Source organism: Aptenodytes patagonicus, chromosome 3 (genome assembly GCF_965638725.1).
Source record: "Aptenodytes patagonicus chromosome 3, bAptPat1.pri.cur, whole genome shotgun sequence".
Taxonomy (NCBI): Eukaryota; Metazoa; Chordata; class Aves; order Sphenisciformes; family Spheniscidae; genus Aptenodytes; species Aptenodytes patagonicus.
Window position 1 is genome coordinate 120,275,971 of NC_134951.1, and position 15,347 is coordinate 120,291,317.

General features: G+C 36.8%; 1 protein-coding gene across 5 annotated transcripts in view; it reads right to left on the reverse strand.

Moving 5' to 3' along the window:
- The window catches only part of WDPCP (WD repeat containing planar cell polarity effector), a 160,030-nt gene that overhangs the window by 75,676 nt on the left and 69,007 nt on the right, over positions 1-15,347 (reverse strand). For all 5 annotated transcript variants that reach the window (XM_076334985.1, XM_076334986.1, XM_076334988.1 and 2 more), the window contains exons 9-11: positions 15,096-15,229; positions 10,451-10,642; positions 1,120-1,729 (exon numbers count right to left, since the gene is read on the reverse strand). In XM_076334985.1, the coding sequence (XP_076191100.1) occupies positions 1,120-1,729; positions 10,451-10,642; positions 15,096-15,229 (936 nt within the window). The remainder of the gene's footprint in view (positions 1-1,119; positions 1,730-10,450; positions 10,643-15,095; positions 15,230-15,347) is intronic.

Below are 15,347 nucleotides of genomic sequence, written 5' to 3' on the forward strand. Positions count from 1 at the left end.
AAAGAAATAAAGTAGATTTTCAAACCTTACTGTCACCTAGTATTTTTAAAAAAAGGTTTCTTCCTAATCTCAACAGCTTTATACCAAAGAATCATAAAAAAACTCCTGTAAAGATCTACAAAGGCAATCCTGTTTCCTTGGACAGACAATGGGCAAAATGCTGAAATATTCGACATGGCTGTCTGCCCTGCTGAAACACTGGCTTGGTAGTCAGAAGATTTAAGCATGATTGTTTTTTTAGCTCTCTCAGTGGGTTTGCACCACTGTAACTTGCCTGACCTGAATGGAATGAATACAGTTCTCACTGATGAGCAACTGCAGGGGTTTTATTCTTAGTTCAGCCACTGACTCGTTGTGCAACTCTCGGAAAGCCTTTTAGCTTTCCTTTACTGCTTCTTGTTATTCTGTTTGTAAAATGAAGATAGTTATCATTTTACTGTCTTAAAGTCTCCTTACACCTAAAATGAGAAGTGGTATGTAAATTCTAAAATTAGTATTATTACTACTTCTTTTATTCACAACTCCTGGCAAATTAATTGAGAGACGAAACTTCTCTGAAGGTTATGAAAACCTTCCTTCTTGTGTGAAAAGTCTTCAAGGAAAGAAATGGTGTAACTTCATGTACTGAAGTCAGGAAGAAGAGAGTACTGGGACAAATATACATTATAATGGAAAGGACAGTTGCATCATACACAAAAAAATAATTTAGGAAAGAAAATAGCAATAGCATCCTATTATTAAAAATAGATTATTTTAGCTTGTTAGGGGTATTGCTACAGAATGAATACAATTCCTAAAATTATATACTACAGAATAAAAAATTTTCAATATGAGAAATTGTTATGCCTTATTAGAATAGCAGGTAACATAATGGGACCCTGATCCAACAACAGATCGGAGTCCTATTCCGTCAGACCCCACATGAAAAGATACTAAGTAATTGTGAAACATAATGAACTCCTTGGTTCACATCTTCAGATATTGTTGAATCTATGTGCTTTTAAGGCTATGGTCCCATATATCTAAAATGAGGGTGTTGCTTTCAAACCACAAAAAACCTGTGAGGTACAGACGTTCCCTTGAGAGCTCCAGGTTCAATAGATGTGCTCAGTAACGTACCAAGTTTAAAGTGAAGTACTCCTAAGGGTCCTTTGTCGAATCTAACCAATAAAAGATCATGAATATCTGTGCCGTCAGTGCTGGCAGATGCAACTTGAGGAGCAGCCCACTGGATCTGGATGAGGCTGCTAGGCACGTCAAAGTGTTTACTGAATTGCAGAGTTGCCTCAGGTGAATAGTCTTGTGCTAAGAGCTGAATTTTAATTGGGGACAGTGCCGTGTCAAAAAGTTGCAGCTCCCCTTGAGAGCTGCCAACCATGAATATGGCTCCGGAAGGGTGGTAGGTTATTAAAGCAGGCAACAGTTCTGCTTGGGCTAACAGAGTCACTTGGTTGTAGGCTTCATACAGAATTACTGACGAATCTTCACAACCCAGGACTAGTTTGTCTTCTGTAACATCTCGGCAACAGCTGATGGCCTTGGATCGTAGTGGTATTCTGGTGACTGCCGCACACTGAATTTTGTTCCTAACACACTTGTAGACGCAGCTGTCAGCCATGGGCTCTTTGTCTGTGGAGATGGAGTGCTCTACTGTGTAAACCTGATAAGGCTGATTAGTGCTGAAGCTAGCATCCAGTGGATCCCATTCTGTACGGACGTAACTCAGAACCTGAAAAAAATCCAAAATGTTTTGGTAGTCATTTGTAACAATTTATTCTTACTTTGAAGATTTAAAAAATAGACTGCTTCAAATATGCTTTCTCATGGGTCAGTAAGCTAAAACGAATACGGATTTTAGAAATAGATTGTAAAATCTACTGCTTTAACTTTTAAAAGGTTGATTCCTTTGATTAAAAAACGCTGCAATATAGTTTGAGCCATATTTGTTTGTCCAGAGTACATAATAGGTTAGCAGAATAGAAGATAAAGGAGGGGATGGTCCTAACAGTGTTGGTAAGAGGAGAAATGAGCAGCTGACTGATATAAAAGAATAACTGATTATTCACAAGTGGGGTGGGGGAGAAATCCCAAAATTTCTGGAAAAATTTATAATAGGTTACTCTGAGCATCACACGTAGAGGATTTTTGATGATTTGCTCTGGGCCATGGTAACAGAAAATATTACACTGTACTGGTAGAAACAATGGTATGTTCAAACAATGTATACTATACATAGCCAAACGAGTAGATGGTAGATGTTCTTTGGTGCCATATAGCTTTAGATGCAGAATAAATGAATTTGTGATAGCAGAAAAGGGGGACCATTTAGGGGTACCTGAACGTTGAATGAACTGGAAGAAGAACACAAAGGCAGAATATGATACAAAGACAGCAGCTGGCAAAGAGCAAGAATTTGTAGTGTGGAAACATGGGAAGTACCATAAAGTGATGGAGGCAACAGTAGAGACCAATGAAGATTCATGTGCTATAATATATGGGTTTGAGCGAGAGGTGTTGTACAGGACTTGAGCAGGGAGACTGTGGGAGAAATACTAGCTGTAAATAAGTTACAAATTAGCTTATGAAAAGCCATTTCTCTGAAAGAGAGAAAACCAATGTCTCTAGAAGAAAGAGAGTAGTGGAAGTCAGTCAAAACTTGCTAGTGTTTGTTCATGCAGAAATAAAGAGTGAAAGGAAACTGTCAAACTGAGCAAACCCCCGCCCTTAGGTATACCCATAGCATTCTTCACACTATAAACTAAAGCTGCTGACCTGCCGCTAATTTTGGAAGCCCCTTCTTTTGAGTCCAGGTGGTATGCAAGTACCATTTACACAGAAAGGGGTAACAAATGTGATTAAAAGGCAGAAAGAGGGCGAGGGAGGAAATCTGGAAATTTCAGGTTGAAAACAGAAATGCACACATAATGATAAAGCAGTTTAGATTTGATTTCCACACATCACAAGACCAACGAAACATATATTTTAGCCTTTCATCCTGCAAAGGAGGAGAATAAGAAATTAAGATTTTTTTTGGCATACCACCCATTACTTCAGAAGCAAATGATGAATTTATAAACAAGTTATTCGGGATGTTGATCAGACTGATTAGGATGTTTTATTCTGACAGTTTACTTATTTTGTCAGCAAAAGGGTTTCCCATTCAAAAGAAAGAAAAACGGATTATTGCAATTCTGTGGCTGCAAACCAGCTGCCGGTTAATACAAAAGTCTTAGCTGCTTTAGGATGAGTAGTTAGGGACATGCAAAGAACCACTTAATGCAAAAGCATCTAGTACAGAAGCCAATGCATCCAACTTGTGAAAACCAGGTAAACCAATTTCAACAGAGTAGTGATCATTGAAAATATATACCAAAGAGGAAATAAAAGATTAAATTACTTATATAGTCTGAAAAACATTTTCTCACCTCCACCATTCCTTCACCAATGACCTAGCTTCATTTATGCCCCAAAAAAGTGCAGTGGCTACTGTGCAGATGTTAGAACTGCTGAAATGTGTAGCTTATTAGGGTGTTAAATTGCATAGCAAGGAAACCCGTAAAAGAGGTTATTGTGGACAAAGGATTACTGTGACCACAGAGCTCTCTAACCCCAAATAAAGACAAGGTGAAGTGTTATTGTTTGTTCTGCAGTTTTCCCTAGGAGTATGTATAGAGACCCAGGTAGCTGCCTTTCAAATATGTGAAATAGAAATCTTGCCCAAGCAAGTCTTCAAAGCTTCCATAACTTCAGTGAAATGAGCCTTGAGGCCCTCTGGGACTCAGATTTCTGTCTTCCTGTGGCAGGTTTCAATGCACTGCATTATTCATCTACATATTTTGATCCAAAACCAGTGTTCCTTTCTGGACATCTCCTCACAAGCTACAAGAAAGTCACGAAGATCCACACAATAATCAAGCCTATGAGAGAGGAAAGACTGAAAGCATTATTAAATTCTGAAGAGAGACTGGCCTTGAAGGTTAAGACAATAGAGAAGAAAACACGTGAAACATGGATTTTACAACTCCGTAGGAGTGACTGCTGGAAAACAGCAATGGAAATAGTCACAGAAAAATAAATGTTGTCATCTGATCATTTGAGAGTCAGCAAGCAAACTGAATCCAATTAATAATTCCGTTCTGCCTTGTTAGGGCAAAAGTGGGACAAAATGTTGCTCACTACTTTGAATTTAAAAGAAAGTAAAATCTTGTATTTTGGAAGGATAATTTAATGAGCCTTGAGATGAGAATCTTCCTAGCTTCACATAACTTTGAGAGCAAACCCTTGAAATGAAGTCTAGGGCAGGGCTGGTTGCTGTATATAACGCAATTCTAAACTAGGAAAAAGTTCCTGCGAGGAGAGAAAGACTATTTGCTGCATTTCAAAACATAAGTTTTGACATAATGTTTAAACAAATTAGGCTTAAAGGAAACTTTTCTAGACACTAATGTTCATATTCTGGCTGAAAACAAAAGAAACATTTCTCCTTAGATTGGAACAGATAAGCTGCTTCTCATGCATCAGTGGCCTCATGTGCCTCTTGGAGGAAGAGTACCAAGCCGAGAGACCTCTTTGTTCTGGTTTCCAGTTTTGCTGAATGCAACTGGCATTTGGCACTCTGAAGGGGAAAAAAATGGATATTCTCTTTCATCTGAGAGGGAAGATTTGAGTTTCTCTGTCAGAAATGACTTTTATTATTAATTCTTCATGCTGCTAACTGGAAAACTAAAGCAGAGAGAAATACAACTGCAGAAACATGTTAATAAGGCTAAGATAATGCTTTTGAAAAATAAGAAGTCTAACAATCAAAACATCTTTTTTTTCCAAGAAGATGGTACTCCATTACCTGCCAATTGTTTTTCTATCTGGTAAGTAGCCACATGCTAGTAAATGTAGTGCACATAGTGCTTTAACAATCCATTTAAAGGAATCCGCTGGGATTCCTTCCCGGTGAGCACTAATTCTCTGGAACCCTAAAGGGGAACATTAAAATAGCAATATATCTTTAAGTTAACAAAACATTAGCTTGGGGAATGGGAAGGCAAAAGCTGGAGGAGTTCCCTCAGAAGTGGGTAGGACAACTGTAGGATTTGCGGAGGAGGGGACAGGGCAGCGGATCTAAAAAGACAGAGCCGTAATATCACATGGCGGGGTGTATAATCCCATTCAATGTTAAGTGATTTCCATAAATCTTGGACTAAGCACTTAGCCTGGGATTTCAAGGGAAGATTTCTGGAAGCACTTTGCATGAAGTAAAACCAGTTACTTTCTGTAAAATAAATAAATAAATAATAAAAAATTTTAAAAGTCTCTTTTAGTTTTGTGACAAGTATGCTACAAAAATATAGTAAATGTATTTAAATATTGTCCACATAATTTATGCATATTTCCCTTATAAATGTGGCAGTCATGCACCACCACTGCGCATTTATATTGTTTTCCCCTTGTAGTACTGGCCTGTGCTCTGCATCAGCTAATCAGCAGTATGAGGGATACTATACATGTCAAGTTCTCAAATCCTAGAGTCAGAAATCATAACAATCCAAGTAAAGAAATCTGTTAATCTTTGTAAATAAGGGGGCTGAATTATGCTAGTTAAAATACTTTCTTTCATTTTATGTTTGAAAGAAATAATAGCACTAGCTTGTGTGGGCAGTATCACTCTTCTCCGCGCAAATCTTTGAACACTTAAAATTGAAGTATTTTGCATAGAGTGCTGGGAAAGGATAAAGTCCACATATCAAAACAAATAAGAGTTTTAACCAGTAGTTCTTAAGCAGAAAATTGGCTTACCAGGCAGATAAAAAAAGAAAACAAAAGAAACAGAGCAATAAGCTTGCTGTGACTGAATTGTGTGTCTTTCAGATGAGAAAAATGTTTGATTTATTTTATGGATGTTAAAAAAAATGCTTATTTAATTTCACACAGTGAGGTTGCAAATAACAACAAACACTTTAATTAGAAATGTAGAGTGGGAAGTGTAGTGCACACTATAGTAAAATAGTTCTAAATACAGCACTGTGAAGATGGAAGAAAAAAAAAACCCTATTTTTAAACATTTCTAAAATAAAAATGCAAGGCTCCTACTTTAGGTTACTTATTTGACTGTATTGTATTTACATTCCCACATGCAATCTTATTATTTAGATCTTCAGCCAACATTTCTTCTTATTTTCTTTCAAAATTTATCATCATCTTTATTCTGTATTATTCATTGAACTTTTAACCCAATGTGACATCAAGGATTTTACGTTCTTTGCACTATGTGTGTGAGAGGTATTTCAGCTATTCAGTCACACACCGTAGATGTTTTTCTGAGTGCTACAATAATTGTAGGATAGCTCACTCAAAAAATCTGCTGTGTTTATTTCACAAGTTTGAGGCACAATGTAGAAGCAATAACTATTAAATATTATCTCTTGGGAGAAAGAAAAACAATATTGTCTCTCAGGCAAATTATTTTTTCCACAAGGTTGAAGTATAATTTCAGTGATTTGCACTAGCACTAAATGGAGTGAAAATAAACATGGCAAAGACAAATGCAAAGTACTACAGTAACTGAGCCCTGGCATCATCACCTCCTGTTAATTTATGTTTGCAGAATAAAGTTCATGTTGATTTTAACGTGGCTTTCTCTCAAAGCATTTAATCCAAGGATGATTTCATATCAGATCCTATTTATTCATAGCAAATTGTTTGAAATGATTTCTGGAAGATTCCTCTTCTGGTTTTGAAATCAAAATACCAGCATTATCTCCACAGGGAGACAATTTAAATAACGTCCTTGATCATCGGTTCTTTAAAAAAGAAGAAACAAACAAACCCCAAATAACTAAATAAATACATTGGAGAATGGATGAGTTTACTGGAGGAAACCAATGCACGAAAGAAAGCAGACAAAGGTTCAACAGACAAATACTCCTGCAGCAACATGCATGCATGTATATAAATGTACATTGCACACCAAAGCAAAGTCGTATGTTAAAGAGAAAAGCACTTTTATTTCTTCAGGGGACAATTCCTCACCAAATCTTACAGCATTCAACACCGTAAATACTGATCTCAGAAAAAAAACAAAGGGAGTAAGACAAGTCAAGATTTGCAAGGAAAAAGTTCTTTCTGTTTTTAGAGGAATAATGTCTACCTTTAGCCTTAATAATAGCAAATGTTAAAACATAAAGCCACACAGCACAATTCAAATCAAATTTATAGTGTATTTAAAATGCAGAATGTATTTCCTCCATTAAGTTGAAAAGCTGCTTAAGTACACAATACCCCAAACACTGCATGTGCAGTGTGAATCATCCCAATGCAGAATGTGTAGTTACAGGATATTATCATGATGAAGGGTTGAGTTGCCTTGTCCCAGAGCTATTCCTGTCCTCATCCTAATAAGCACTCTTCTGTCGGGCAGCAAATATCACTCAGAAAATTCTTCCAGGGAGGAAGTAGTATCACCCAAGTGCCCCATTTACCTTTGCTCTGCCACAACAATAAGAGTGTCAGTAGCTGGCAGATCTTTTTGTGGTTTTCGTAGGTCAGCACCAAGGTGCTGTAGAACGGCTGTGGGTAGCACCCATTCATTTCCTCGGGCTTGGTTTACTTTTTCATAAACCCAATATGCCAAACAGCTCTTTACGGGCTAGACATTCAGCAATTCCTGCTTTTCTCTTAATTCTAGATAATAATACTGTTTTATCCAAGCAATACTACTATTTTCAAGTAAAATGTTGGTGGTATTATTTTACTACACTTCTTTTTGATAAATGCTCCAAACTGAATCAGTTCATGCTTCTCATTCTTCTTCTGTTGACAGTAATCATTTATTGGGAGAAAATTCATATTATTGGTCAAATATGATAAATATGGATCTACTTTCATGTGTAACAATGGCATGTCATGTTTATATTCCAGGTCTATACCTGAGGAACACTACAAATGGTAAGGGAGTAGAGGCAAAGAGGCATATAAGCATGCTTACAGAAACACTGTATTTTTGTGGTATCTGTCCTAGAGAGTAACTGTTTAGAAGCTGTCTAGAAATGCTAAATACATTTTTGCTCATGTTTAAGCTATCAAATGACCCTCAGAAGTTAAAGGTGTTAAGTTAAAGTTCCCCTCCAAGACTCTGTAGGGGAAAAATGTACCTCAGTTAATTGCAGATTGGGGGTTGACGCTACTTCTAGAGCTGCTGGGTTATGACATCCCCCATCCATGCTCGGGAATTTAACTATTGCCCATAAGGAGTGCTAGAGAAATCAAGAAACAAACAAACAAACAGTACCATAGGTTACATGTCATGGATACATAGGGGAAGTGTACAGGCAGAGTGTCTTGAGCCTTACACAGCAGCCCACTGAGCATCCAAGAGATAAGTACGTGGAACAGACTAATTGGCAACCAGCAAGATAGTTTGTTATCTATATATGACTAAGTTTTCCATAGCCCTAGCATAGTGCTTGGTATTTTATTGACAAATACAGGAAAAGAAATTTCATCTGAAGATCTCAGAATTAAAACAGACAAGTACAGGCAAAGAATCAGAAAAGGGAAAGCAACTGAACAGTTAAATTTAGCAGTTCTGCTTTTAAAAATAATTTTCTTATATTTATATTACAATATGGGCTAAATTAAAAGGATTATGAGTTTAGGCCTAAAGGCTCAGTTAATGCTTATTATCATTATTGTGTTAAGTACCAGTGATGTGCTTGGGACTATACTAGACAGCCTCAGCCCTGAGCAATTTAGAGTCTAAACCAGAAAAGGATAAAATAAGGTGTATTGAAAGATGCAGAGCAATGCTGTAATTTGGAAATCTCCCTATAATATATAAAATGAAATGGAGAAAGCTTTAAACTGACAGGATGGTTTCTGTGAACTTCTTAGAAGAGACGAGTCTCTAAAAAACATCTCAGAAAATAGAGATTGCAAACTGCTATGTTGGCATTAGCAAGCTTTCTGGAAGACGTGGGAAGGAAACAAAAGGTACGGGAATGTCACTGTCAGAACCTAGACGTATGGAAGTCATGGTAAGAAATAAGATCTGATATGTTACTGGGATGAAAGTTCATAATATCAAACGAGCACAGGAACTAGGCTGAAAAAACTTACAAAAAACAGACGCATGTTTTAGCTAAAGAGTAATTTTTATATGTGGTTGGGCATAACTGCAGGGGGAATTGAGAACTGCAGGTGTATATCAGGCAGAGGAGAGAGATGAGTCAAAGATGACCGCTAGTGGAGAGAGGTCAATTGAAAAGAAGTAAAGAAGGCAGAACTTGAGGTAATTTAAACTTAAATTCTACAGTGACTAATGACTGAAATAAGAAAGAAAAGCTGTCTCAACTACCTTTTCTCTTTTGATTTCAATATATAGAAAATCCCAAGGGAAAAAACCCTCGCTGAAATTAATATTAGTTATCAAAGTAATAATTCCAAGACATAAAAACATTTACATCTTCCATAATTAAAGAGAACAGGATGTTGTTTATAAGAGCAGCTTATTCTAAAATGTTACTCAGGGTTTTTCCCTAAAGGGAAATAGCCTGTAATAGCTACTCCAGAACAGCTATTCCACAGCTGATCCTCAAGTTTGTACTCTTCTCCCAAAGTCAATGCCTTTTTAGTCCATATTAGTAGTGGCTTAAGCTAAACTAAAAATAAAACTCCAAATACAGGAGCACCTATACAAGATGCTAGTCCAGAACAGCTTTTACATTTTAAATTCAGGCTCCAGTTCTTTTCAGAGTATGCCCAGACAGCTTCATTTTTAAGTTTTTAACCTAAGAAACTGGATTCAAATATTCTTAAATAGATGAAATGAAATAAAAATGAAATAGATGAAATGGAAACGTCTGCCTAAAAAGGTAAGGTAAGCAAGTGTCAGGAAGAGGGTCAGCTTATAGCCTTGTTCTAACTTGTAGCTTACATTCCCACCTGTAGATGGAGAATTTTCACTTAGAAAAAAACTGGTCCCTGATTTGATCAATACTCATAGCAACAATTTAAGCAGCATCTGGGCTAACTAAAATTTTACAATAAAACACTTAAAACAGATGTAAAATGCCTATCAGTTAACATTGCAGACAATGTAAAATAATTGCATTAGACAAGCGTGCAACAGCTACAGTTTCTAACTCAGATTAGAGTTTTCCAGTGGTAGTCTGACACTTTTATTTTCACTGTTAGCAGCTCCAAAGCTATTCCATTATAAAGACCTAACTTCCTTGCTACATTTCTCAGATTGCTAGTTTTGATGTAAAAATAGTAAACATACTAAATAAGGTGCTTTTTTCATTAAATAATGAACCTTTGTTTTTAAGATTAGAATGGCTGAACTTCCTTTCTTATGCTTTTATCATATCTGTTCTTTATATCTACCTGAATTTAAGTTGAATAATTATTTCTTTAGCAAATCCGAAAAATCACGTAACAAGAGAGTTCAGCACTTTACCTCCAATTTGCCATGTGCACAGCCTAAAAGCAATAGGTTGGCTCTGTCCCTCTCACAGGAAATAGGAGACCAAGGCCATGCTCCATCACTAGTTGCTGACCACCAGCAAATGACCATATCTTGCATACAGTTTATTGCCAGGTGACGTTTCATCCTTCTGCCTTCCGGTCCAGGTATATCAATATAAGAAATCTGATGGAAGAAAAAATGCAGGAAATATTTGAGGTGATAAAATAGCATAGTAGGAGCAATTGGGAGCATTTACTATGGATGTGTGAAAGAGAATGTATATATACACAGAGGACTGTGTACATATATCTTCATATAGGCTGTCTGTAAATGTAAAAAATATCTCCTCAGACAGAAAAAGACATGCTCACGCTTTTATCTATGGGGAGGGGATTGGGAAGGAAAGGAATGTGAGTTAAGAAGGAATTTACTGCAATGACTCCAATCAATACCAAAATGTACAGTCATGGTTGCTTGACAGCATCGACCTACACATAGGATTTAAGCTTAGCCATATTAAATGACAAGTTCTGCAAAGCTGACCAGGGAGCTAAGGCTAGTGTTTAAGACATAATCAAATATTAAATATATTCTACAGTGTTTGAGCAAACATATATCTTCCTTTTTCCTCCCTAAATTAAGGAAACCAGATACAAACATCCGCTTTGCAAGAGAATATATACTTTTCTGCATAATGTGGATGAGCTACAGCATCATGCGTAAAGTTTATGCAGCTCTTGAGAATTGTGCCTCTTTCTCAGGAAGGATTTGTGGAATTTATTATTCAAACTCTGTTATTTTGGAGCATGGTTATTTGAAAACATGAGCAGCGCACCATCTGGGTGACACATGCCAAGGAAATATAGATTGCACCGCATTTCTGCTTAAGGAATTAATGGAAGGTTGATAGCTAGGGGAAAAAAAAACTATCTTGCCATTGCTGGTCAGCAATAATCGAACCACTTTCTGGGGATTAAGCGCATGGCTAAGCCTACTGGACCAGACACTAGCAAAGGGCAGGGGGTCTTCTTATCAGAGAAATGCTTCTGGAGCCAGTCTCACTACATGACAGATTGCTTTCATATTCCTGTCTGCAAGGCAACAAAGGATGGCAGTAATGCGATAATGCCAGAGTGCAATGGGTGTTAAGAACCCGTTGCATTTATGTATTGTATTTAGTAAATAATCAGGCTCATCCAAATTGTGATCTCACCACTCAACCAAGGCCATTAAAATCAAGGTTAATGCTTTAATAATCCTTTGCTGTTTTTTATATGGTCAAAAAGAACCCTTTTCTATTTGCATGGTCATAATATTATTGACCTCTTCATCCCCTGAATACACATCAAAAGAACTGAAATCAAAGTAATTACCAATGTTGTTCTCTCATGGTAAACATTTAACTCCTTGTACTGTCTCCTCCTTCAGTAAATTGAAATGGATTAAAAAAACCACAGATGGGAAAAACTTGCAAAAGGTCAATATTTTCAGAACATCCTGTGTTTTACTTGTCAAAATACTCTTTAGAAGTGTAAAGATAAAACATACATAAAAGTTAACAGGTAGCTGATACTTGAATTAAAACTATATATAAATAGTTAATTTGGTGACAATACATTTATTAGGATGGAAAAACACAAATACTTTCACAGATATTAATTAGTGCTGTACTGCAGCATTAATTGTTCATAACAATTTCACATGTAACAACAGCCACAAATCTTTTGTAAACCTTTACATCTTGCATTAGACATGGCACTTTCAAACATGGACTAAATCCACTGAGAAAAGGCAAATGATAGTAGTTGTTTTTATATTTTGCTGGTCTTCAAGACTGTAGTGATTCATACAATAAGTCCTCCTTTCTTTTTTCAAAGTATAAATAAAATCCAAGGTGGTATCGTTTAGAAAGGAAGAGGATAGAGAAAGTAATTCTTCCATTTAGGTATGTATTGTGTAAAAAACCCCAAATTTTGGATAAATATCAAACTGTGAGGAGGAAAGCATGGTTGACTTGTTCTTATTATTAATAGCACTCTGGCAATCCTGTACTGCCTAGCATTCCCTGCCAATTTTGCCCACCATGAGGCTGGACAGTGAACAATCTGAAGTTGCTTCTGTCCAGGTATCAAAGACATTACAATGTAAATATGACAGAAATTTAATTGTATCATTACATATGATTGTAAGCAAGCATTTTCCTCATTTTAGAAATGGGAATTTAAACCCAAATACTACATACATTTCTCAAGGCTACACCAGAAGTCAGAGGAAGAGATGAAGGCTACAGTCAAATTTCCTGAATCTTAGCTCCATATTTTAATCCCATGGTAGTTTTATACCAGTGCAAGCTACACTTTAATTCAATTTCTCTTGGAAAAATAATCAACACTAAGGAACTGTTTTTTCTAAAGTGTGTATTGCTACAAGTTTGCACATTTGCAATTGAGGACCATCTTTTGTTTCTTTTGTTACTACTGATAGCGACACTACTGTTGACTGTGTCTGTGATCTTTTAGCTTTTGTAAGTTTGACCAAAAGCAGCCATGAAGAACTCTAATTCAATGCAGAGAGCTGACATAATATTATTGCAGTAGTGAATAATACTTTCTGCTGGCTCACACTGGTGCAATTTTGAAGATAATAAAAATTATATTTAGCTGCAAGCCTCACACAAAAGAACATTCAATTAAAAAATGCAAATACCTTTTTTTGGCTGGCAAAGAAATAATCCATAGTGATTCCCACTGATTTCAAGAGAAAGCAAAGTTAACATTGAACATGGAGGCGTTTCTAGAAGCTCAGCTGTGTCAGCAAAGAACTGAACATAACAACCCTATTAAGGAGTACAGCAGATATTTCTGGTTTCCTAGGGCAGAGAGAGTTTTCTATGGATTAGGCTTTCCTTCTTTCCCAAGAAAAACACCATAATCATTAGATTCAAAATGTGCCTAGCAATACCCAGAATGAAAATATATTTTCTAAACATAAATTAAGTACGGAGCTATGGCCCTCACTATTAAATGATGAAGGCAGTCTTCAGCTCACCACAGCTTCTTCGTTAAAGTGTAGAGCTATTAAAAAAAAACAACCCATACGACAAAGCACAACCTTAACAAACAGCATAGGCCAGGAGGCACAAGCACACATCATTTTAAAGTAAACTACGTATCAGCTCGGTTCCTGGTGAACAGTGAACTGTCTCAAATCCACGTTATAGAGGTTGGATCAATCTCGCAAACACAAGTCACTGCTGAAAAGAGGCCCTGAACTGAAACAGCCTGGAAAATGTATTAGATATTCATCTTAGCAGAAGGTATTTCTACCAAGCAAGTTAAAATGTAATATGGCAAAACTTAAATTAAACACATCCTTAAAAAGCTTGCTTTGCAGATGCAAACTCCCTTATGTGAGGAAGCAAATTACTGAGGAGTTGTCAAGGGGAAAATATTTGCTAGCACAAGATTGTTTTCCTTAAGATTTATCCAGTCTGAAATAAATACAAACTCTCTCTTTTGCTTACTACATCTTTCTACCTTTCTTGGGCAAAGGCTTGTCTCTTCTTCATTCTTGCAGTGAATTGGATGCAGCCCCTTTCCTACTCTGCCTGTTCAAAGTTAATTGCCTTTGGCTGGTTATTTTTTCATGCGGTTGTAGCGCCAAGCACTTCCACCTAAGGTCAACCACTGCCCTGATGTCAAAGAGCTTATGGTTGAAATAAGTTATGTCTACACAGCCCAATCCATCCAAGACACAGTGTAATTCAGCTTGAGATGAGCTGGTTTCTACTGACATCCAAACCGGCTAGTTTAAAGCCAGCTCAGCTACCTCTAGACTACCTTTCAGCTACTGCTGTGACTGTGGTATAGACAAACCCATACATAAAGGGCTGGAAAATCGGAGTATTTTAATCTTCACTGTGTAAGTAGTGAATTGAGATACAGAGGCACCAAGTCACTTGCCTGAGGTCACATACACAGTTTGTCAGTGGTGAGAAACTCAGCTTCTGTACCTTGAGTCTTAGCTCAGTGGCTTAATTGTAAAACCAACTCTCCCAACAATACAATTACTGTAACTAGAGGGAAAATTAAGATTTCTGCAAAGAATTACAACGTTCTTGGAGCTCAGACAGATGACTGAATTATCATAACTTCATGAGTTCATGTATATCAGCTGAGCCATAGTAATTGACCATGTGTGCGTTTTTAGCCCACAGCAAACAAGAAGTAAAACACATTAGCTTAAATCTTTTACACTGAGGTTTACCATTACAGATTTTGCTTCATGCTTGTTAGATGCTGAGAATGTGCAAAGGGTCAGTTACTGCTGCTCAACTGACACAAGGTAATCTGTTAAGCAGGGGTAACTCAACTGTCTGTCTGAGCCCTTAACCTAAATACAGTAGAAAATTGGATCCCTCTTGGCATGGTATTTTAACTCATTAACTCAGAATGCCATGTAATTTTTTTTGACTTTTCGATAACTGCCGGTTTTAGAATTTGAGCTGTTCTGATCAGTTATATAAAGGTTTGCAATTTATACTGCTCTACGGTATCAGCGAGTACCAGTGATTCATAATGTAAAGTTACTGCAGTATTTACAGTCACCTGCTATACAGCTATATTTACAGCTATACCTTAAAGTCCAAACAAGAGAGTTTTTCCAGTCTTTTGTTTACATCAGGAGAATCCATCTTCTTTGTAAACTGAATAAAGCAGAGTTGGTTATGGTCCTCAAATGACAAGATGATGAAATTGTCTGTAAGAACAGCTGAAAACCAAACAAAAATTGTCACTGCTGTAATACCTGTTTCTAGTAACAAAACAAATTACCGAACCCTTCCAGTGAGACATTGCAAAAAGCAATTTTTTCAAGACAGTGTCTTAAA